The following is a 26,256-nucleotide window of genomic DNA, read 5'->3' on the forward strand; positions in this document are numbered from 1 at the left end:
CGAGACTTTAAACACTGGCTATTCTCGCCTTGGTGCGCTCAAACCATCAGTCAAAGAATAAGGTTTACCATGTGTTTATTTCCCTGGATGGACGACTCACAGCAGCTGATATTCTGCTAGCAGTAGGACCCAGGAAAGTTTGATTTGGTTGCACCAAATGAGCAGGCTAAGTATATGCAGAGTTTGCAGGCAAAGCGTCTGTATCGGAGTTATCAGTCCTCTACTTATTTATCTTATAAGGACTCATACAATAATAATAAAAAAAAAACATTGTAAATATATGTATATACCCAAATGTTCTGTTGAGTGATCCAAATAGAAAGTTTGCAATACTTCGTTTAAACATCACTCTCGGGGCACAAGCTTTACGACTGTGTCTGTGGAATTTAAGTTATGTATTGCAACCTAGCGCCATAATTAAAATGGTTAACCTATCTGTCCTCTTGTTAAGAAGAACTCTCTGTTCAAAAATGGCGCTCCTAAATATTGCAGAGCGTTTTGGCTCTGTGTCGATAAATCCTGTGCCAAATGATACAACACACACCACGCACACAAACACAGAGGCGCACACACACGATGGGAGCAGTTCACCAAGACACTGCAGCACAGTTAGCTGAAGTCAAGGCTAAATGTGGGAAGCCTGTGTAATCATATTACTGTCCCCTCATGGCCTAGATAAGTTTAATTGGATGTAAGTCGGGCAGTTAAACTTGGCTGTATGAGCTGCGAACAGTTTCAAGCAACACTAAAGAGCCTTTTTTTTTTCTTTTTTTTTTTTTACTGAGGTCTCAGTGAATGCACCTAGCGTGAAGCGTTTGTGTCGGCAACAATAGCTTACAAGATAAGGATGTCTGTTGCTGTTACATTTAGAGCAATCTCCAGAGTGTATTTCTCTTTCAGCCACTAGGACATAAAGCTTTCACAACAATGTGTTAACTTTTTTTATTAGAAGTATTAAATGATTTCACATCTCACGAAAACCGCCCAATAGTGACTGCTGGCTCCAGCTCCTGTGTGTTATTTAGATGTGCTGGAGAGAAAAAAACAACAACCTGGAAGTCCTTAGAGTAGAGGAACAGTAAACACTCAAGTGTATCTATCTGTGAACAAATTCTAGATAAGCTAAAAGTAAGCTTGTGTTTGATTTTTTGCTAGAGGGGCTCTTAGCTTCACGGTTAATACAATTCTACAAACATCAAAATAAAGAGCATTTTATGTGCAGAGAGTACCGGAGGCTATGGTCTGTCACATGCCTTTATATTTAAAAAGATATTTTTAGGCGCGGCCTGTATTAGGCCGATATTAACTGCATAGTTAATCTTCTAAAATATCCAGATCGCCTTTTAAAATCAGCGGGGATAATATGCATAGTGTTTGAAAACAATTCAAGGTTGACTTACTGTTCTAAATATTTGGCCAGGTTTCGTAAATTACACACAAGACGGCACATAATTACGCATGACGTGGGAACCATTACGCAATGGTTTGTTTTGGAATTTGTTGACCTACAGGTGATACACTTAGTTTGGCGACAATGACAAAATGATAACACAAATCTGAGTATGATTATGTTTTGACACAACCTGCTTATTTTATTAAGTAACTACATGCAAATATTTTGTCAGACAAGCGTTTCACCTGAGGGCATTTACTTTCATTATTTGGTCGAATCTTGTCGGAAACAATGTTAGGCCAAGTGGATGCAAGGGGACAGTCAGGTGACAAATGGAATCCTCGTTCAGTAGCAAAAAACTGCACATTTATTTGTCATTGTAACTTCAATTAGTGTGAATTCAGCATGCATTTATAACAGTTATTTTAAGCACTGGCTGTTTCTTTTCGCACCGAGGGGTCAAAATGCATTTTTTAGTTTGCGGTGGCCTTGCGCAGGAGTGGTTCAGTATGTGGACCCAAAATAGAAGCTCTGAGCTTTACGCTACAGATTCAGATACCGTTGAAATGCCTGCTCAAACACTTAGTACTAATGTTTGCTTTGCCGTCTGAGTTGTACATTTTCGAGCTCCTCTTCAGAGCCAGACCTTTAAACACACACAGAAACCGCACAGACAAATATTGATACGATATTTAGGAACGTTAATTCCAGGCTACACTGCATGTGTACTGAACCGATACTGGACAAACTTGAACAGGTGACACAGACTTTTTCCATCTTGTATAAAATTGTAAGCGCTTTAAGCAGGCACCGGCAGTTGTGCAGCCCCATGCTGCATACTTGACCTTCAGTGAGTGCGTTAAGGCCCCAAGCGTCGCCCTGGAAAGAAGAGTCTACCTACAAAATACTAAACATTTAAGAAGAATGCCCTATATGTATTAGGAAACGAAAAGAGAAAAATCAATCTATTTATTTAAAACACTGAAAAACAGACTAAATAAGAGTGTGTTAAATATTACTGAGCAAAATATCACTTCAGGCGCTGACAGATGCCGTACACATTCTTCACATTATAATGTTGTCATGCCATTTTAAAAATACAAAATTAAAAATGGCAAAGATGCTACTAACCAAGAAAAGAAAATGAAAACGATTGGCTACTGATTCGTAGTCGCAACGTCCACCAATTTTGAAATTCTAAGACGTTTTTCCTTTCTTTACCTTCAGAGACAACTGGTCTAAGAACAGATCTAAGAGGAATCCGGCTCCTTCAAATCTAGAAATGAAACCTTCACACCCCGTATTAAGGGTTGTTGGACGTGTGAAACTATTGAAAAACAAATTGATAGGATAGTACATTTCAGAAAAAAAATAGAGCTCATAAAGAACTCATTTCAAATTATGTCAAAATCAATATTTAGTAGTTCTGAAAGGAGCGAAACGATATCTATGTTTTATGTTAAGCATTCTAGCTATCCTCTCTTTCTCTATCACATTAACACTCTCCTTCAAATCACAAACACATTCACCCTCACACACACACGCACAATCATGCACGTCCACCCACTCTACACTCCCCCACATACACTTCAGTAGGAATAACATTGCTTTCTGTTTCTCCTGCCAGCTTCGTACCATAAACGGCAGAGGGGTGGCGGGGGACGTAGACCACATGCCACACAAGTTCTCTGCGAAGGGCACTGTGAAGCTCACTGACCTTTGGGACGCGGAGACAGGCCACCATAAACAGATTTAGCTAGTCTCAAAGTCAAAAGTGCTCAAGAGCAGTGAAAGACCTATTGTAAAGACGTGCAAAGCCAACTGAGTTTTCATCCTGTTTTACAATCCAAATACCTTGAGGTTCTCCGCAATGGTGACAGTTGGTTTTTTTATTCCCTCTTTTATCCTGTACAGAGTGAATTTAACTAAATTAGAATGCAGACAAGGCAAATAAGTGCAAACTAATATAAGCTGTTCTGCAGTGGTAATTTTTTGCTTTTGAGGAGAAGCACGGTGGCAGGTAAAGGTCGCAGTGCAATGTTTAGGGGTTTGTTGGATGCAAAAGCTCTTGTTATCAGCACATGATTTGTCACAAGAAAAAGCACAGTAATGGATAGAAATGGGCCTACATAGGCTATACAGAAAAGTCACACATGGCACTAACAGATACGTCTGGTTTGAAGTTCAAGTTAAAACTACATATTCAGATATCCGTTTGGCACAGTTTTTTTGGCCTCGTTATTCTGTCCGAATAAACCCACCGTTTCACACAGGAATCCCCCTCCTAGCCTGTAAACACGAACCACTGTTTGCATCATTTGGTAGCAAATACGATTCAATCTGTGCTCAATGTTGCGAATTGTTTTGATGCTATCACCGGTGTTCTCCTAGTCAAAATACATTTGTATTAAGAAATCATGCAAATTGCCGCGGCCTAACACTGTTCAGTTTACACTTTTCTCAGTTCAACTGAACGCTGATCTACTGCAATTCTTTACAAATCATTGATCTCGTGCTTTCTTTTCCAGGCCCCCAGATTGTTTTGCGCATTTTTACAAGCTCAATGCGTATAAAATTAGAAATATGAATAATTGAACCTAATTAAGTTACTGCAGTTGCTGATGTTCAACATTATTCAACATACACAAAAGGATTTTAACGTTTTTAGACAATATTTGTAACATAACTGACCTTGAAGAGTCTATCAAATAGCTTTTTTAAATGATAGCTGAGGTACTGCAGGACAGTCAGGACCATCAGCATTTTGCATCTATTATTCTCCCCTAACCCATTTAACAAGGCAACACACAAACATAAGACACACGTTTATCGCCTTTCATGGTCAACAGCGCGTTTGATAGGCTAAAAAGATTGGGGTTGTTATGAATGATGTCCTCTGGATGATCAAATTCAATACACGAAATTGAATATCTCCACAGTATTATTTCATAGTCTCGGTTATTATCATATTGCAGCAAATACTTGCTACACTTAGTAGTTATGCTTTGCATCAGCCTGGCGCCACTTCAAAACTAATGCACTGTGTGTTCCTTTGATTAAAACAGACATCGGTGCGTAAAAGGGTACATATCAGACTATTACGCCTGCATTTCTATTATACTGAGGAAACAATTCACAGACAGATGCTAGAAGGTCCTCTGCTAACCGTGTTCAAATTGTAGGTGGTCCTTTAAGTGAAATTATTCTACAAACCACTTTTAAATCAGATGCGCAAATGTACATGGAGAACATTTCCCCAAAACATAGAACAAGAGGATGTCATATATTGACATCTAATCTTATTTTGACAAGATGTATGTGTGTATTCACAAACTATTTGAGATTTGTTTATTATTTTTAATATCTGCAAAACTGATGTATTGTGCACGATCAAATAGCAGAGCGTCAGCCGGTCCTTTGCATGGTGGATATTAGCCTACGACTTTTATATTCACTCTATACATGTACCGTGTATACATTACATAACGAAATATTATTCATTGTGTTGATGAATACATAAGAAGTTTATCTGGAGCCTAACTGAGGGACGTGTAAGTTTTTTTGTAAGGTAAAGATGGAGAAATATCTGTGAGCTGCAGAAGCATGATTACAGTATAGCTACTAGAAGAGTTTGGTACTGCACCAAGGCTTTATTCAGCTCAAAGCCATATATGTCTGTTGTAATGACAGTGTAGGCTATCTTCAATATATCTGAACTGATAAATGTTTAGGCCCATAGTTAATATAGCGAGAGGACTGTGTTAAGTAATGAGCTCACGTCATCTTCCATGTGTGTATCCAGTGTCCTGATCATGGACAGACTAACTCAGGAAGGCCATTCAGTGGGTCGTTGCAGGAGCGGCCGTTCACAGTTCACTGAAAAGGCAACATCTGATCTCAACATTGAGACAGCACAACAGTTTCCAGTGGGCCTACTTCACATAACCGAGACTGGAAGCTGTTGAGGACAAACGCATTAATGCTTGGTTAGTTAGCCGATAGGAAAACACTGCACAGCCCTGCATTGCTTTACACTTCCTTGCCAGTAGGGAGAGCTTTGAGGATTCCAGATATGGGTTTATTATACAACCGGCAATGTCGTTTGTAAAGATGTATCCCATTTGAGAAAGACCTTTCATCTGATCTGTGTGGATGTTTTCATAAAGCGTGTTTTGATATGTAATTATCACGCTTTTAAATCCCCTAATGCAAAGCAGAAGATAGGATGCACAAGGAAAAGCCAGGCTAAGAGGCTTGACTATATTGAACACTGGGGTGTAACCCTATTACTGCTTTACAGAGCTATTGCGTGTTTAGCTGCGCCGTTATAGGCTTGTAGCATACCAGTGACATTGATTAGGTCGAACTTTAAGGGAAACAACAAGGCTTCGGGAAAATATGTGAAATGGGCTTTTTTGAACCTAAAACTAATGTTGTAGTTGTATGGTTGTTGTAGTCTTCCAGACTACTATAGAAATGATGCAAGATGGGATTTAGGATATACATCTGGACGCCATTGTGCATGGAAAGCTATCATAGCTACCTATGGTCTACCTTAGTACCTGAGAAGCCATAATAAAACAAGGCCAACCTGTGTGGGCTCCTATTGATTATAGTTCACAGCATGTGCAATTATGCGCCAACAAAACACTCTCTCAAATGCTTCCAAATGTCCCATTAATGCTTTATTTCACTGCAGCGGACACATGTATTTTTTTAAATGTGTTACAGGTCAAGTCTAATAAAATAATCCCACCAGTCAGCACTCAGAAAACCTGATTTTAAAGCAGAACATTCAGAGAGGCAACCTAATGACAGACTGAGGTAACACCAATAAACGTTTCAATATTCTGTTTATTGAAGACCGTACGCATATACATTCATATCATTATTACTTTTACAAGACAACGTAGCAATCCTTACGAGCGCAAAGAAGGGAATGCAATGAGGGACGAAATAAAAGAACGATAACAAACAACTATTACACTGAAACAGGGTTTCTTTAAATGTCATGAATGTATGTAAATTGTCTTGCATACCATTTCTTATATCCATTCTTGGCAGTATTATATAATAGGCCTACATGTCCAACCCTTACAACCACAAATAGGCTATATGGAATGCAATATTGTACAAGACGATCAATAACATAAAGCACTATTACATAGCGATAAGGGATCCTCAAACAGGATGCAAATAGTAACATATGTAATTTAATTTTATAAAGTTATACACGAGTACAAGGTAAGGAAAGGGACAACATCGAGCACATTGCAAGGAGCAAGTACATTAAGTAGGCCTGATAGGCCCTCTGTCCTCCCACCCTAATAATAATACTATTAATAATAATACTAATAATAAAACATTCTTTGCAGACGTTTGTGTCAAAAATCATTTAGGTGGTGTTTGTTTTTGATTTGTTCAGAAAAAAACATTTGTATTAAAAAGTCACCTACAGAAAAAGTGGCCCGCAGAACATGACTTATAGCTATTTCACATCAATAACATGCTGCAAATACATTTCACTGCTATAGCTTACTCGTTATACATGACAGATGATGCACTGCATTACCCCGGAATTAAGGGAGTACACACGTAGGCCTATGATTAACTTTTCTAAATTCCTAGATATTTATTTTCATTATGAGCACCAAGTTTCAGAAATGCTCTTGTAAGCCTAAAAACCAGCCCTCCTCCGGCCCCCCAGTTGCAACTTCAGGCGGTTCCTTGTTTAACCAAGATGGCCTAAATACTGGTGAATATTTCCATTACAGATCCTCGCGAGTTTATTGTAGAATACACTATTTTTTTACACAATCTGGACGTGGACTTTTAATAGCAGCTCAAACCCGTATTCAAACGGTGATCTCACTCAGTCAAAGAAATGCAACCCATGCAGGATTCTGTGGTTGTTGTTAAGACAAGTTGAAAGGTAATAAAAGTAAGAAAAATACCTTTAGAAACTTGTTAGCACATGAACCAAAGTCATGGCAATTCATTGTTCAATGCGCAGTCATAAAGATAACGATATGGATTACATTGCGGTTTTAGTCCTCCCTCTCCTCATGCAGACTCCCAGACGTCCTGCCCGTGACCGTGAACGTGCCCACAACGCCTGGCGAAAACTATGGAAAGGAGATAACTTGACGTTCCTCTTACCCAACAAATTATGGCTGTGGAAGTATTAAGCAACCGGGAGGAAGATTCTTCTTTATCAGTTCATAACTTCAGAGAAATTATTGCGCAGATGCGGATCCAGCAGGCCAGTCAGCCTTCTCTGCCTTTCTGACTTCACTGTTATTTTTAGGCCTATTATATTTGAGATTTTAGCTAGTGGCCCCGCTCTCTCCCCATTCCCTCTGACTAAAAAAGGAACAAAAGGGATGATGTGTCATCCTAAACTGAGCTATTGCCTTGACGACATATTTCGCGTGGCTTACATGGGCGTAGACTCATCTGTTGACAAATCAGTAAAACCAAGAGATGCATCCTACACAGAAAACACATTCTCACAGCTTTTTGTGCGATTATACCAAACATGAAGGCAACATGTCGAATATAGCTTTGAATGCCAGCTAGTGGCTGGTTTTTGGGCTTGTGTAGCCCGCACCTTTGAGAAAAAAAAAATCTAAAAATGTTGTTTAATAATTGCCTGCAATGCAAAAGATGGATAGATGAGTGCATGCATTCAAAGGAGACCTAAGGGAGCGTAGAAGGCTTGGCCTTTACTGCCTATCGATTCCCCTTCTGCCGCATCTCTAAAAGTAGGCCAAAGCTTGCTCTCTCAGCATGAGTCTCTTCTTCTTCATCCTGCGGTTCTGGAACCAGATCTTGACTTGTTGGTCGCTGAGATTCAGACGGTCGGAGAGCTCCCTCCGCCGCTGCCTGGTGATGAATTCGTTCATCATGAATTCGCCTTCTAGCTCAGCCAGTTGAAGTTTGGAATACGGTTTACGCTTCTTTCTTGTCCGAGTGTGCATCGGGTACCATGGGGCACCTGGAGGAGAGGAGGGAGGAGGAGGAGGGGGGCATTACAACGGGTTAGTCGCCACAGTTGCAAAATCACGGTCACCTCCAAGGTTATGAAGAGCCTACAGACGCGTCAGTTGGCCAAGGCAAGCTTGGGCAATTGTCCTACTGTAGGATACGGGAATTTAACATCCATTTAAGTTTTACTCTGGAGAGCTATGTCAGAAAGTCCTATTTAGAGGTCAAAATCGATTCTAATGATAAAGCACTCCGTTTTCTAAAATATGTGCAGTAGTGGAAAAGTGGACAGTATTTACGTCATAGAGATTATTTCTGTGATTTGCAAAATATCCCAAATGTAGGGATTCTGCTTTATATTAGGATTCATAGAATTGACGTCCCTGGAAGCTGCACTTCCTCCACGCGCACACACACACACACACACACACACACACACACACACACAGCCAAGCTGGATTTGTTTTGGTCTCTGCCTGGACTGCCGGTATCTGATCTCAGACCCAATTTCAGGACCACCAGAGCCTGTCCAATGTTGTGCAATTTTTGATCATAGGTGTTTTATTTTATATTTTTCAACCCCCTCTAGAGACCACCAGTATACAGCGGTTTGTGTCACAGAAGTTTTATTGTTGCAGTTAAAGTAGAATTAACGTGATAATTAAGCCTGCTTGCAAATACCCCTACTTATTTGCGAGTTTCAGAGCATATTAAATGACTCTTGAGTACACAGCGACAGATATTAATTCTGTTTACGAGTCATTAAAAAGAAAATTCACTCTATTCGATGCAGTCAACCAAAGCGCCTCACCTCTTTAAATCACTGCGCTAATTTGCGTCTACAAAGTGCAACAATACACCAACATCAACAAGTGAAGTGCCTGAATCACAGTTTCTCGTTTAAGGTATGGTAAATGCGATGACAGGGCTCATAATTTATTCAAAAGCTGGTTGGCAATATGGTTTGGTGAGGTTATCTGTAACTGTACACAACCACATGGCGCGTGAGGCATTTTAGGGCAACCCCTAGCGGCGTTTGCACACCACGCAAGTCTACCCTGCAGGCTTATCCAGTGTGCAAGTTGTGCATCAAGATAACGAGCTCTAACGACGCTGTAATACCGCACGTGTACACTATGTGCAGCCTTATAAATAATGTCAACGTGCGTTTATATAAAAATTGTGATTTAAAAAATAACACCCACCTCCGCCAGCGGCTATGTTGCTTGCATGGCTTCCCGGTGACACCAGGGTCTGTGTGTCGCTGGATGGAGGCTTGCTGCCCTCGTTGAGCAAAGAGGAGCTGGAGTCGGACTCCATTGACTGACAGGATGGCGGGTCTTGCGTTAGCTGCTCGGTCCCGTAATCATATTTGGAAAAGGCGGTGGTGCTGCCAATTCCACTGTGCATCCCGTGGTCAGATGTTAATGATGATGTGTCTCTCGCCCTATCCTCTCGTTTGAGGCTGCTGCCACCTGAACAGGTCTCCCTGTTCCCGTTTCCGTTGTTATAATAACATTTACCCTCTTCTGGTCTGGTAATTTCACACGACCGATTGAAAGAAGGGTTAATAGACACAGGGCTGCTAAAGTAGGATTGAGAGTATCCATTGCACGGCTCCGAAGGATTCCACGGGAGGGAGCAAACATTGTCCCTTCTCGGGTAGGAGAGAGACGGTAGCCCCGCCAGTTGTCCCCCTGAGGCTCTAAAATTCGGAAAGTAAAATGTGTCTCCAGTGTGGATGTTTACCAAAGGTCCCACAAACCCTGGATTAAGGAGATTATGCTCGCCCATTTCCGCGGGCCCGACCAACAGCTTCTAGTTTATTGCAATCTGACATTTAACATAGTTAAACCTGGAGGGGCGCCTGATTGGTCATCCACAAACCACGTGTCCAGGCTAACTTCAACTACACATGGTACCACCCACTCGGTCCATCTCAGACAAAACAAAACATTAACTTCTGTATTACAGAGGTTTATATGCTTTTTAAAATACTATAAACGTTTTATTAAAAATGTAGAATCTTGTTTTTCTTCACTTGAGCCCTGCAGAGTCCTAAAAAAGGAGCCCAGGCTGCTTCTCCTTTTACACTCGTGGAACTGTCCATGGCCTCGTTTAATATCTTTATAAGCTGGCAAAAGTTTTTAAAATGCTATTTCTTATGAAAACTATTTTTTCTTTAAGGAGAGGGTGCATATGACATCTTGTTTTCTAACAAATTATGGTTGAATTCCATGTCATATAAAGCTGTGATGTCCCAATTTTACAAGCTTGTTTTAAGAAAAGACTGATGCTCATTGCCGCACTCTACTCATATTTACAGTAACGGGGTCAGCAGGTTGAAGCCACTGGCTCTGTAAAAGAGGACGATATTCTACAAGGTTACTTTAAGAGGGTGTATTTCACATAATATTCTCTAGCACACCTCACATGAACAACTTTAACAGATACCTCCAATAAACGTTCGCAGCCAAACTCTGGTGGGATTGTTATACCTCTCACAATTCTTTTATATGAATTTTACAAGATATCAGAGGGCACTTAACTGATTCAACCAGCTGAGAGTCTCTCTACTTTATATCTCGCTAATTAGTTGATTTGTAGATGCAGCTCTGAAGACACTGAACAAATATGGGATATGCCATTCTGTAGTTTTGCCTCTCTTCTGACAAAGAAGGCCACAAAAAGCCTTTCAGAGACTCCACCATAGTGCACTTTTTATGCAGAAAACTTCGCCATGATATGCACAGGATTCAGGCATTCTGCCAACAGCTGGCGCAAGAATTTCTAATGTGGTCTTTGGCCATCAAACTGCTCAACAATCATCCTCAAACATTCTTATGACTGACCTGTGCATTTTGCATTCCTCTGCCGGGTCTACAAACTCCTCGTTAATTGAAAACTAAATATAGGAAGACTTTCCAATCGTTAATATATTAGGCTACTATGTTCGGTCCAGCAACAATTTTGCAAACTCCACTTTCTCTTTATAAATTCATAATTTACTACAACCCTACTCTACCTATAAGGAAAACAAAATCAATTTATGGATCTTAAAAGTTGTCATAACTCAGCAGTAAGGGGCTGCTTATGTCTCAATTATGACAGTTTTAAAAAAAATCTGACTACCTCAAGAACAAAGAGTTTGACTCAACGATCAATGACACGGAATTAGAATACGAAAAAAGGGTCCTAAATATAAACAAGCAAACACGCAACATGGCCGTCAATCCACTCAAGTTCATGACGCAGAGTCACGGTGGGTTGAACTTGATAGTGAACTCAAATACTCCATTTAAATGAATAAAAGAAGTAGGCTAGATATTAGAATCAATAAAATAAAATAAACATCTAACAGTCTTTTAAGCCGTGGCAGCTTAAAGTGAGGGCTACCAGCCCAAGTCATAAAAATAATGTGAATATATTCCAGGATGCGCCGATAGCTATTTCGCTGATTTAAAAAGCAACCTATCATCTTCCTTAACATGGCTCCCTAAAAATAAAATAAGTGATGAGAGTCCAAATAATAAAAATAAACACTGATTTCATTCATTAATAACTGATACTATGACGTTAAGTATTGACAAAAAAAGGTGCACGGTTACAGCTGCTTGCACCTGCGTGCTGAATGGCGCTAGTTAAGTGGCGTGTCACAAATTTGCCAATGAAGTGTTATGTGAGAACATTGGCATTCATTTAAACATTGGTTTGGGAACGATTTGCAAGTCAGCCGTTATTTGATAGATGCATCCGTCACTTGTGACCACGTATCCTATCTAACCCAAAGGCACCGGGCCTCGCTCCTGCCTTAAATAGAAAGAAAAATATCCAATGTTTAAACTGGAGAAGCTCTTAGGGATCCGTTGCGGTTTCATTTTGTCCCTTGGACTCATTGCCTCTCCTATCACTGCACATTCTTGCATCTAGTTAGTCAGTCGCGCAATGCAGCACCACATCAATCCAATATAATATCTTGTGCCTCAGTCTTATGAGGAGCACTGGGGGCGTCGTGGTATCACTTCACGGCTTCTCGTGTTATTGTAACAGCTATAGCAAAAGCAAAACAGTGCAGTGTGATGTTTACAACAAAATGGCCCGGATGGTCGTCCAGTGAGTGAGTAACGTGTAGACTTAAGTCGCCACTTTACCTCGGAGAAAGAGGCCATGTGTTGCGCCTCCTTGCCTCGTCTCTCCACGCCTCCGATCCAGGGCTCCCACAAATCCGCATTTCACATTCAAACAACTGCTCGTCTGTTCAGTGCATCTTTAGCTCAGCGATGATGTCATATCTGAGTACGAGCTATAGGGCTTGTGCTCTTATTTAGAAAAAACTAAAATCTGCTATGAAAAAAAAAAAAAAAAGGACTTGGTAAACCGAGCATATAGCACTGTCAAGGTCACTGTCTAGTACACTGTCTGCTCGATATTGAAATTACCCTCCTGGAATCCACTGGTCCTCTCCAGACAGGGCAATAGCCTAAACAAAAGGCTTTTCTTCCCTTTTCTCTCTTTGATTCTCTTCAGACAGGTTGCCACAGTTATAGCCTTGTGCAACCCTTTTAAAGCTTCCTTCAAGTAAAACAAACCACCAAGGGATGCCTAAAGAACCCACAAAAGTGGTAACGTTTTAGTTCAAAGGTTTGGCTGATCGTTTTTATTTGTCTACAACAGAGGATATTTAATGCGTCTTTGCTACATCATCCTTTCTGACTAAACTTAGGAAAATGTATTCCATTAATTAAAACTGTTTGCTAAGGATAGCTCTTGTAATAATGTATTAGGCCTATTTAAATGTCAGTCTCCATAAAAATATAACACACGTTAATACCTTTATATATTTGCATATATGATTCCTATAGATATATGCAAATTAAACATCGCAAACTAGCATTTATAGTAAAGCCTTTGTGTTATTTTATAGAACATTTGAAGTTCATGGTCACTTTATATAAAGTTATAATACTATAAGCTGCCACAAGATATTTGCTCATATAAGGAAATATTATTTTCAATTTATTAATTTATTAACTTAATTTTGAATTCTTAACTGAACCGTTTCAATGTGTGTGTGTTGTTATTTGTATGTGTGTGTGCGTGCATGTAATATGTGATCAAGAATACCAAATGTAAACTACTCATCCACTAGGTCTTTATTCATGATCAATAAATTATTAACTTTTCAAACCAAAATTGACTCATGTCGTCAGTCAGATAGGTTTCAGTTAATAAATTAAATGCTTAAACACAACGGGACTTTCAAACATTTCTGTCAAATGTGTTATGTGGATATGTTTTACAGCCATATCTGCAAAGGCGTCAAAAAAAATTAAATAGGTGTAAATAAACAAACTGAACGTCGAAATCCTGGTTCTCTTTGTTGTTTTATTCTGCCCCCACATGCGATTTCCAGATTATCATGACTATTCCAACATTAGACCAATACAATCACAAAACAATCCAGTGTAATGTAAAATGTCATGTAAACAACAAACATTAACCCATAAAAGAGCTGAAAAAGATTAAAACTCGTATGGCTTCAGCTGTAACTCTTGTATTTGCTTCACCATCCACTATAAGCAGGATTTCAACTTTTACAGTTAACTTAAGCATCAAAATGATAAGGACTGTCAACTCCACAATTCATAAATACTGTCAAACGCACAAAAAAGCACCAACGTCGAGCTAAATGAGTCATAACAAAGACAAAAACGAAGTGAACTAAAATATCCCTAAATTAGAGTCAGTTGCAGCACTTCCTGATATTTTCCTCTGGTCACCACCAGAGGTTATCAGCCTCCTGCCTCATGTCTCTGGCTGACAGCGGCCTGCAGTTTTGAGCCTCCACACACAACCAAAGCAGTGAAACTTTTTCTAGATTTTACGTTTTCAAGGTAAAATCAGCGGCTGATAAGAGTGCAAAGCGCCAAAAAACATTTAGTTTTGTTTTTTGAAACGATTCTCTCTGGTTTAGTGAGGTTACTCTGGGTCTTCCTTTGTTCGGCATAGTAAATGTTAATCCCGGCCGTGTAGGCTATTTGATTACTATAGGTGACAACTTTAGACAGTAAAAACATAACTTTCAGAAAACCGCATAAATTGTAGTTCCTGGTCAACGGAATATAATTCTAGATTTTCTTCTCCAATTGTAAGATATAAAACGGTTACATATGCGTATATGGTTAGTTTTTTGAAATGTTTTATTCCGAAATATATTTTAAATTTAATTAAACATTCATGTACAATTCAGAAAAACTTGCCCTTTAAAAACAATCATTTGTATTTATCTCCAATACATATGACATCATGTTGTTTGAGATTAACCATGTTATGTGTGCACAGACATTTAATAAAACATACTGCTAGACAACATTGATAAAAATATAATTTCTGTTATAATGTTCTTACATATCAGGAGTTAAAATATAGACTATGCTATTTTTAAAACTGGCCTATTTTTCACTGAACTTCACCACCGCTGCGCGACAATTATTTTCAGGAACATAATTAAAGATAAGAAGCACAAATTCGCCTGTCACTGCATATTATCCATCATATTTCTGCAAGTTGGTTCTCTGTTCAATGTACGGCGTTAGTTGTGAGCTGAAAAGTCATAAAACAAAGTCCACGCAGGCCTACTGCCACAGTAGGAAGAAAACGGCCATACCTTTAATCGTTATATTGTAGGCGACGTCGTATTACCATTTCCTCTCGCTGTGTAGACAGCATGGCTGCTTGCTGCGGATTACTTGTGTTGGTGTGAGACGTCAAAAGTCCTACCTGTCCTTCGTGGTCAATAACACACACACACCTCATGACGAGTGCATGAAACCATTGGTGGTTCCAGAGGCATTGGCCAGAACAACAACTTTTACAGGACTTCTGCAAAACACAAAAGAACAGAGCCCAAATGTTAACGTAAAGCCCTGAGAGATGGTCAGAAATGCAGGTCAGAGGATACCTCTACACTTCCCCTTTTTTATGTATTTATGGCATGTCATTAAGCCCGGCTGTCTAGACAGGGAAATAACACCTTGTTTACCTACAAACAAACCGCCAGCATTGGTGTCCAGCCCCCTATTTATTATTCACAATCTGCTGTGATGTCAAGGTCAAAGTGACTGCATAGTCATGGTCAAGGGTAAATCAGGAGACCCAGAACTTTCCAACAAGGATTGAAAATCCAGGAAGCAGGCAAACAAAAACTTGAAGTCCGACGGCTTGTATTCTAATCAACAACCTCAAAAGATCGGACGATTTGGAAAAAGTGACCAGAGACCAGCCAACGAGTAGCCTATAGAGAATTTTAAACAAACAACAAAACTGGGAAACTATACTGTGGGAAATATATTTTCGGGAACACCTAGCTACACCATTAGACTTACTAGGCTAAAATTTAGGCCTCAGTGGTAAATTATTTGGCTAAAGAAAAGTATTTTCAGTTAGGCTATGTCAAACAACACAATGCGTTAATGTCCATTCAGATTAAAAGATGACATTACTTGAGATAAACTAGTCTTAAATATCCTGAAGCAAACCTCCTTCAACTTTGCTCAATCTCAGACACTCATCTTTAAATTCAATTGTTCCACATATTTTTCTCTTTCCACTTTCGTAACTGTAATCGAAGTAGACTAAATTGCCTACCAGACATTAAGGCCTTTATACTTGATAACACTGACCCCATGTACAGGGGAAAAAACTGCGTCCAACCGAAAACAACAAATGTAAAGAGAAAATATTTAATTTGTTAACAAAACTATTGACTTGCTCTGCAACGCAGCATTGCACTGATTTCCCCGTTCAGTGTGAAAACGCACGTGTATCATTACTATTAATACGTGTGTAGATTAATAAAATAAGAAATTCAAGTAGGTGACAGGATCAAATGCATCCTCAAGTTCACTGCAAAACTCACCTGAGCTTTTCACGTGGCGAAACAGAGCGTTACAGCAGGTAAGTAAAATCCAAATACGCGCAGGGCTGGGAAGACTTTATAAGTATGTGTTGTCAACTTATAGGCTACAATTAAGCAAGCACATGCTTGAATTAACACATATTCTCAATGTCTTACAGAAGGTAGAATCAGCTAAATATAGTGTGGGCAAACTGCCTTAAAGGCACTGGACAGCGACGGGAAAAGGTAAAGTGCTTGTTGAACTTGCAGGGTGCGGGTTATAACGATCTTATTATTAGACCAACAAGAGCCTAATTAATTTGTACCTGTGGAATATGAAAAGGATAAAAAATAACACTCTGTGGTAACCCATTAAATGTTTCTGTGGGAGCCGAGGCATAAATCATTTGCCTTTCGGCCTGTTTGCGATAATTCTGCCAATTGAACTTCTGCCAAGTAACAGGTAACACATCTATGACATTGACTGATACAAAATAAGGATGAGTTTGGGGGGCAGGGTGAGATAGATTTGAACAAAGATAAGTTTCTCTCACCAGCCGACTGTGTTTCTCTAAACGGATCCATTTGGAAAAAAAAAAAAAAAATCAGATCCTGCAAGTCCAAATATAATATTCCTATCTGGAATAGAAGTTGGATCACATATTATGATTCATTTGGTATTTTTATTAGTATGCAAGTATCAGAAAATGAGCGCTGCTGCGCACTAAACATGCTTAATCACTTCATTTCAAGACTCCAGCATGGCCAATACGTCTTAATCAAACACTACATTATAAAATCTTCATTCGTCCATCCACTGCTGATAGACTCAACTTAAAAAGGAAAGACGACAGCGGGTAAGCATTTGCTGCTTAAAGACACGACCAGTGTAACTTGAAACGAAAGGAAATGCTGCAAGTATGATGGCTGATTGACTTGAATATTTAAGCATTTTCATAATCATCATTTATTTATGAAAGACGTTTACCAGTACGTAATTCAACACCACAATACAGTTGACATACTGCATGAAAGTAGAAATTACAGGCTTCATACAAGGCGTGGGATCAGCTGCAATGCTACACGAACAAAGACCAAAAAAATAAAATAAACGATTGTGCATTTATGTGTAATACTCACTGACTTTAATGGTTTACAATCATTCCAGTTGCATGACAGAATCCTTCACTGACAAAGGAAAACATACAGGGATGTTGGGATATTCCAGTTTACAATCCGCCATACTAGATAACATGAATTAAATAATAAAGGCATTGCACTATACAGATTAACAACATAGCAGCCTTTGTTTTACCCCAGGCTTAAGAGAACATATCCCACACAGAGGAACAGCTTTTGAAATTCAGAAGGAATATAAAATAAAAATAAAAAAATCATTCTTTCGCTCCAAAGTCGTCTCTGGGAGCTTTTGTCGAAGATGTCTCAAGTTCATCGTGCCATTACCTACGCCACAATTCCTGTCCATGTGGCGATAATCTTTCTAAAATGGCATCAACGAACCGTCTTCTCTGTTCTGATCAGCTCCTTGCAGGTCTGAGAAATATCATCAGCTCCTTTTGAGATTTGGCTTAAGAAACAAAAAAGAAAAACACGCAATACTTGTCTTTGAAATACAGATATCGTTTTAAATATTATATATTTATATATGTACATTCATATAAAACAAATGTGAAGTGAATTTTCAATATTTTCACAGTTTTTAGAGCATAGTGTCTAACTTGAAAACAGGGGGCGTGGTGGCATGGTCGATGGAGATGATGGAACTTAAATAAAATAAAAAACACTCAGCCAAAATGTTCTTCAGCCACGATTTTCGATGCAAGAGGTAAAATATGTGGCATGGTGTTTTGAAAAGGTATGAGTTGCAGTTTCAAGGAGGTCGCTGATCTTATCAAGTGGTGTGCATGTGATTGGTCTTGGATTTACTGACAAATTTTTTCTCCTTGACTCGCCGGTTTTGAAACCAGATGGTGACTTGACGCTCAGAGAGGTTGGTGGCGGCTGAGATGCGCCTTCTCTTGTCTTTGGTGATGAACTTGCTGGCTGCGTACTCTTTCTCCAGCTCCTTCAGCTGGATCTTGGTGTAAGGGACGCGCTTTTTACGCCCACGACGGTAACTGCTGACCTCAGGCTGCAATGGCACAACATCTGTAAAAAAAAGGGAAGAAAAATGCCAGGAAAATGTTACACTATGCGCAAAAACAACGCAATGTTTCACTTCACAAAATCTGCTGCACTGCAGCTGAAGAGACTGGGCATTGTTTAGATTTAATTACTTACTTTACCTCACAGAAAATTATTAAGTAGTTTTAAAACAATTTAATTTTCAAGGTCGAACCCCAGCGCTGTCTCTGATTGTGTGTGGGGGGGGGCTGAAGGGGTGGAGGGGCACACAAGAGAAATTGTGTTGATCTCAGGTGTACTGCACCTGACACATAGGAAGGAAATTATAAAATCCTTTGAGTTAACTCATGTTAAATTTACTCCGTTTGTGTTGCACAGTGATAGGTCATCCTTTGTTTCTGTAAATGAACAAACACTATCCAGTTACTGCCACTACAATTTTACATTGTTTCTAATGGCCAGCGGTCAATGTTGTTCCTTAGGTTGCATGTGAATAGGCTACTTAATCTGCGGGTTCACAATCTACTCATCTACACAACAAACCGTGTTAATGGATAAATCTCTCGTAGAGATGTGGTGTAAGACTGTGTTAAGTATAAACTACAATAAGTCTCAGTGTGGGTGCAATAGCAGTTAGAAAATAGAAATCACAATCTGGCAACAAGACTGATAACTGAAAACTCAGTTTTGGACAGTTCTAAAGTTACACGTGTTACACGTAATTTGAGTAAAAGTTTACCATTTATGAACACTTCTCTAATTTCCCCTAGAAATTAGACATATTTTTTTCCACAATGTTGTTTCAAAATCTTTTTAAAAGCACCAACACCTTTTGGCGGTGGGTACATTATTTGTTAAAGCAAGCAAAATTCTGGGTTTACACCATCTTGCCAAGACTGGAGATGAGCGCGAGACAGCCAATGAGAAACATGACAGGACAAGTATGGCAATACCTTGAGAAATAGTGGCAAGCTGTGAGACATGAAGCTTTTTACCCCCAGTGTAATTTTACAGTCAGGAGTTGTGGATATTTATCCACAGTTCATGTACATATATGATTATGGTAGATCATAATTTAGGCCAGTGGATATTCAAACAATATACTCATGATATCCATTATAATTATATTTTAAATACTCTGTTATGCTAAATTGAGGATGACAGAGTGGCGTTCACTGTTGTGTTTTTATTTTAAAAGCAAAATAGTTTTGTCTCTGTGTGAGTCAGCTTGTGTGTATGTGTGCATATGTCTGAGGGGAGACAGAAAGACATGGACAGCGCGCGCTTGTGTTTTTGTGGGTGTGCGCACGCGCATTTGACGGCGTGCCCGTGCCTGCGTGGCTTGCTCTTGTGCATTTAAAATATAAAAAGGGGGGCAAATGTGTAGGAAGTTCAGCCGAGGTTTGAGAACATCCTATCTGAGATTAAAATAGGCTACCTCCAGATTTCACATAGATAATAAACCCATGTGGTAAAGGAAGCAGTCTAGTAAACACTCTGTAAACTGCATACTGTTCGGCCCCAGTGTGCATTATCAGATATCATGCATGTTGTATGACAGTGTGTAAAGGAGAGCCTGAATTACAATGTGAACTGATTGTTGGTTGAGAACCATTTGCATAACATGGTGCTGAGGTCTATATGCACACTAAATGTTATGCCTCCTGATATATGCAATAGACAGTGGGCGCATCGCAGGGCGTTGAGATTTATTGCCACAATCCAAACACAGTAGGCTAGCTTAGTCACTATATTGTCAAACAGGGTGCAAAGGTATGCACTGGTGTTCCTTTTTATTCTACGTGACTGAAACTCACTTATATTCACCGTATGACTTAAAAGGAAAAAAACTGCAACCTGACGAAAGGAAATGCCACGCTTCTGAATGTATATTAAACATTAAAAAGGGGGCATGCAGACTGAAAAGCTCTTTGAACTCACATTTCTGACAAGTGTGTCATTTATACGCACACTTCTAAGAAAATGCATGATGATTTGTTTCATGTCAAACTGAAGAACAGCACTGCCTGTACTCGAGTCCATAAAGGACATATGGGGCTTGACAGTTGCATGTTTATTCAGCACATTTAGAGTTTCAGTCGACTTCTTTGTAAGTTGATATTGGCACTCTAACACAATAAAATTCATAGACTAAGCAATAACATCTCAGCAGAGTAAAAATATCTGACTACATTTAAATAGCTTTCTTAATGTGGTGACACAGACATTAAAATCCTACGAGCCGCTGGACTAACATATGAATTCCAGCCTGCTTGAGATAACTTTAAATAGAAATTGAGACAGTTGTTACATACCTGGAAAAGGTGATTTCCACAGATGAGTTGACTGCGTTTGTTCTTTGGAGCAGTACACCTGCCCATCCCAGCCATTGGAGAGAGCCCAGTGCTGGTAGCCCTCCATAGGGATCAAGGCGTCGTGCCGTGGTTCAGGATGGGCACTGATACTGGGCACCACCGATACGTCGAGATATCCGGGAACAGCCTGATATGAGCTGGCGAAACTCGGGTAGAAGGCAAACTCTTTCGCCCTGGTAGACAGTTCTTCCGTGGGCAGCGCTGTGCTGGGCTCGGCATATTTCTCTGCGGGATGGTACGAGCAGGGCTTCTGCTGCAAGTTCACGTTGTGCGAATGAGATAACCTACAGCCGTAATATGGGTTTCCAAAGGGATAACCGTAGCTCAAAGATGCACTGGATGATGTTTGAGGAGCGGGACACTGCCGGCCGGTGTCTGGGGAGGATATATCCGAGTAGACGGAGCCCTGGTGGGTCGCTATGGTGCCAGAATGTCGTCCCAGCGCGGGGTGCGACATCAGGTCCCTGCAGTGGGTCGCAGGGCAATTACCGCTCAGTCCCTCCATTGTTTGGCTTTTATTCTGGTTGTTTTCATTCGGGCTTTTTTCATAAACGTACATCAAGGTGTCCGCCCAGCGTGGATGCAGAACCAGCGAAGTCGTCATATCAGGGGTTGCCGATGCTTTTTAAAAGTCGACTACTCCAAGACGGACACCTCATTTCCAACTACATTTTACACCGAGCGCATGCGCACACGAGCCCCTCGTGTGTCCACTTCATTAAGAATCTGGCACGTGATACGCTAACAAGTCCTACGAGATTGGGCTTGTGAGTTGGGGCAGAGCAGCCCTTTAAAGACCCACTGCCTCACATGTCACAGTTTTTTCCTGCAGAATATGGAGTCATATCATTGGCTTAAATCACCTAGACCCACACCCTTAAAGGGGAGTTTGGATACTTTCAAGACTGGGGGCAAACGAAAACAACCTGTGAAATTTGGCCGACTACGAGGACTGCCAGATAATATAACAGCCCATGATACATGTCACAGTTGGAGCCTACATGGAAAATAAAACATTTATATTTCTAACTAAATCTCTATCTAATCGAATCTTTCAACTTGCTTCCTGACGCACTGGTTTGCAAACTTCGCGCACCAGGTTTACTTGCTGGAAGCGATGTGTTCTGGCTGAGGTTTAGTTTGATTATTAAATGTTATAATAAACAGAAATGATTTAATCTGGAATCCCTGCTTTGTGGTCAATGCAATGTATCTCATGTTAAAGCATATTACGCATTAAGAAATACACAGCTGTCAAAGCAAATATCTCTGTAACCGTCCAGTCTGATCAAGACTACTTATTTGAAGGACGCATTTCCTTTAAACCCGTGTATAACTGCCACCGGGTCACCTATTAACATGCTGAGATGAGATTCTGTGACCAAACCTAGATGAGAGTAGAGTATTACTGTTCCAACAAGGCATAAATATTATGTGTAGCCTAATGTTGCATTTCAGAGGTTGATATTGTGAAGCCTATATAGATATATAATATTCTAACTTATTTTATTTTTTTTTTTTTTTTGATCAGTCAGCTAAAAACAGATCAGTAGGCCTATCTGTATGTGTGCGTGTTTGGTCGTGCGTTGTGTGTGTGAGATGCAGATCTAGGAGTTTTAGTAGCCTGTTAGTAAAGTTAAATGTGTTGAAGGAGGGTTGCACTTCAACAGTAACAGCCACAGGACGAGGTGAAAGCTATTCCAGGTAAGACGCCATTATTGCAAATTACATTTCAGTAGAAATTACATTACAGTAATTACAATCAATGATATCCTCCTTTAATTTATACACACGTATTTCTGCAATATGTTTTGGCAAAGATATTTTCCGTCGTAATTTTCTCGGTAAGGCCCAAAAGCTTTTTCAGCGATAAAGTGACCATTAAAAATTACCATTCAACGAATTTATGTTTTGTGTCAGTTTTACCAGACTATTCATTTATTCCACACAAATGGACGCTGACGGTTCCAGGCGGAAATAAGAACAAGGGGCTGCTTTCAGCTGGACTGTGTGTAGGCTACAGACCTTATTTAATTAGACACCATGGTAGAAATGCGGACGTTTTCCCTCAGGACCCGCCACTATTTTACGCGCGTCCTACTTCAGATATGTGGAGAGCCCACTGGCTAAAGCTCTGTTCAAAATCCAAAATGCCTTTAGTTCATCTCGTCAACAGGCCCTTTAATCACCACAGTTGCGGAAGTCCTCCATTTCACTCCTCTGCAACACTTTCTTTGAAAATACTTCAGTTCAGATTTGAAACTTGACTGGATTTTTGAGTTTGAAATATTACTGATAGCCCACAAAGTATCCATAAAAGTGGCTTGTGATGCCTATCCCATGAGTCACACATAAAGCAAGCTACAAGCTGCCCTACAAGGGTGCCTAGTTTTATCAACATTTTTGCAGTGCTGAGTTACCTTGGGAATAATCAGGCCACCGTTGTGTGTTTGCTTACTAAGGAAGCTAGACCCCTGTCCTTCCTCGGACAGAGACCAAAGTTCTTTTGTCTCAAGGAAATTACAACTACGAAGGGCTCATCCAAACAGCAGCTGCACGGAAGTCCAAGGTCAAGGTAAAAAAACGCAGACAAACAGGGTCGTAATCAGAGTCTAGACAGACAAGAATGAACTTCACACTAGAGTATGCATGCAAACTAGCTGTTATTTAGACACCCTTAGTCTAAAATGTTTGCTGTGTGTGAAGAGGGAGAGAAGTCCAAATAGTCCCTTGCGTCTTTATTTAAAGAATCAGGAATTTGACAGTTTTTGCGTTGCAGGAAACAGACTCCTTCCAAACTAACATATTTTCCATGAAAGCTCAGACTTAAGGAGATGAAGCCTTTTTTCTCTCTCTCTCTTTTTTTGCAATGTATGAATGATGGTGTGTTATTATGATTTTGGTGTATTTTGTTTTCACTCAGCCTAACCTCCACATTATCTTCATATGTGTGTAGGCTGTGGTAATAGATTCGTCCTGACGATACACGGATAGCGTTGGTAAAATAGGCAACAAAGTCTCAGAGATAATAGCTGAATTAGTTAAAATCTAGAAAGATCCAATGATTTAATTAAGTTACACTTTAAGCTGCACTAACCACCAATCTGTGGTTTTCTCCTAAACTGACACTGACAATATGGATTTGGTAATATTCTCATTGGTGTTTAAGCAAAAAGAAAAATAGCAACACAAAGTATTAACATAGGAATAACAAGATAATTCACAAATAAAGCATTCTCTTTTTTAACTTTTGCACAAACTAATACAATTATACAGTTATTGTGGGAGCATATAAATGATTAGCTAATATTAAATATTTAAGCTCTGGCGCATTTCCACTATTGCGCAAGGCCCTGAGTGAGACACCGGCAGTCCAGTCTTAAACCACATGTATGCCAGCCACGATGCTTAAGCCAGTATCTAATACACGACCTGTAAAAACTTATTAATGAATTCTAAGAGGATTTCAAACATTCATTTTTTAAGTTGTGTTTTTGTTAGATGTCATGAACAGCAGACAGGCTGTAGATGCACAGGTGAATTTTTAGGATGACAATGGGCATTTTCAAGGCTTATGTTCAAGTTTGACACTGCATTATTGTTTTATATTTAATGTTACCACCCAAACTATCAATGTGGTAATTTGAAATAAATAATTTTGCCACCAATATACACTATTTAAGCCAGCTAATCGATATGAAAGCAGATATTTTCTTACCCATAAGCTTACTTTATGCGGGAGAGATGCTTTTTGGGTGTTGCCTGTGTGTCTACATTTGTAAATCTCAAATTAGGTCAAGAAGAGCTAACTGAAATGGAAATAATTAGCTGATTCATATTTGTATTTAGTCACAGTAGATGGTATAACAATTCTTACAACTGGACCAGTAATATATGCAAAAGTAAAAACTAAGGATCAATAACAGTCGTGTGGCTATCTCTATAATTTAACCACATTAAATTGCAATACTGCAATTTATAAATAAGTAAAATGCTAAAACTATAACTATGTGGCGCCACTGAAACAACGAATTTGTCACCACAGAAAAGCTTTTACGTTATTAGAATATAAAACCTGCTGCTGTTTCAATTTTAGTGCATATTAAGTGTTTTAAACTACAAGGTGGTGGCTGGTCATTAGTACTCTGCACACAGTTTGTGGTGGAACTTCAGAGCTATAATATTTTTCTTAAAAAGCGTCAAACAATCTGCCAGGATGATTGAAACATTTCTTTTCCGCTGTAGTTTCATTTATTTCAGGAACTATTAACTGAAACCACTATCAATATCTTGACAACCAGCCATGATGTGTTGCTGTAAATATCTTGACAACCAGACATCACGTCCTTCCAGACAGGCCTCGTCAGGCGGAGAGAGTGTCCGTCTGATGCGGAGGTTTGTGGGGGGAGGGGAGCGCATCCATGCCCATACAAATGCTGCCTACCTGCGGCTTCCTCTCACAGGAACCGACTGCATGTGCACATGACTGAGCCAATGGGGCTTATGTAAGCAGAATATGCCCTTATATACACACACAGAGTACATGTGCAGCATATGCTGTTTTGATGCTGCAGTAGTACAATGCTGTAGTATACTAATCTATAATCCCACTTATGTCAAAATCGAATATCTCTCTCTATTCAAATAATAATGACACAGCAACCAAAAAGCTCCAATGGACACAAATGAAATTATCACATTTGATAGTTTAGTTTGCCTTGCTTTAGGGAAAACCTATTGGCCACATTTTTGCAGTAGGCTACAGTTTGTCGACTAAAATTACATTGTGAGAACTCCGTGTCTCTTTCATATAGCCTATGTATCCATAGGTTAAATTCTGATAAAATCCCTATTAAAAATCAATATTATTACTTCGCAAACATTAGCTCACCAGTCTTGAGAGTGATGCAAATCCATGGGCATAAAAACGTCTTTGAAGAGGCGATGTTGCGATCCAAGAATGTGTTGACAGCTTGCAGGTATAGAGTCTGCGCCATGCATGCTGAAATCAGGTTGCGTTTATGTTTACGAGTTCCACTTCCAGCTTCAGACTTAGCTTTGAGATCAAACAATTTTTTTTTTTTTTTTTTTTTTAAGAATCAAAGTAAACCAAGTGATACTTTAAATGAAAAGTGGACTATGTAAACCAAAATAATCACACAGATTCGCACACCACGACAGCATAAAGGCCAGTGGTCCTAGTGCAATTTTAAAATGAGGATATTAGTAAATAAAGATGTCAGATGGAATAAACTTTGTACCCATTACGTGTCTGAACTAATTGAATGGACAAAAAATCTGACTGTAGTCCATACTTAAATCTCATAGTAAATCAAGACTGATGTTCATTTGGAAGTTGCGCGTGAGAGTCACAAGCTCCTGGTCCGGCGTGTTACATGCACTTTCCTCTGAAAGGTGCTGAATTTTCGCTTCCTTTACTAATTTATATTGCTTTATGT

The 26,256-nt window shown here is 39.6% G+C and overlaps 3 protein-coding genes across 4 annotated transcripts in view; all 3 read right to left on the reverse strand.

Moving 5' to 3' along the window:
- The window catches only part of hoxc11a (homeobox C11a), an 84,493-nt gene that overhangs the window by 6,263 nt on the left and 51,974 nt on the right, over positions 1–26,256 (reverse strand). The window contains exon 5 of one of the 2 annotated variants that reach the window (XR_005444824.1): positions 15,048–15,262. The exons of the other annotated variant lie outside the window; for it this stretch is intronic. The gene's annotated coding sequence lies outside the window, so the exon portion shown is untranslated. The remainder of the gene's footprint in view (positions 1–15,047; positions 15,263–26,256) is intronic. 2 annotated transcript variants of the gene reach the window in all.
- Positions 6,241–10,174, reverse strand: hoxc12a (homeobox C12a). Its single transcript, XM_038722542.1, has 2 exons — positions 9,586–10,174; positions 6,241–8,390 (listed from the first exon to the last, which is right to left on the reverse strand). Exons 1-2 carry the CDS (start codon positions 10,172–10,174, stop codon positions 8,152–8,154), a joined length of 828 nt encoding a protein of 275 aa, XP_038578470.1. The 3' UTR covers positions 6,241–8,151.
- Positions 17,229–21,463, reverse strand: hoxc13a (homeobox C13a). The gene is made up of 2 exons (XM_038722541.1): positions 20,738–21,463; positions 17,229–18,446 (listed from the first exon to the last, which is right to left on the reverse strand). Exons 1-2 carry the CDS (start codon positions 21,399–21,401, stop codon positions 18,190–18,192), a joined length of 921 nt encoding a protein of 306 aa, XP_038578469.1. The 5' UTR covers positions 21,402–21,463; the 3' UTR covers positions 17,229–18,189.

Source organism: Micropterus salmoides, unplaced genomic scaffold, assembly GCF_014851395.1.
Source record: "Micropterus salmoides isolate LMB-PRFRI ecotype aquatic unplaced genomic scaffold, ASM1485139v1 Ms_hic_scaffold_16, whole genome shotgun sequence".
Classification (NCBI taxonomy): Eukaryota; Metazoa; Chordata; class Actinopteri; order Centrarchiformes; family Centrarchidae; genus Micropterus; species Micropterus salmoides.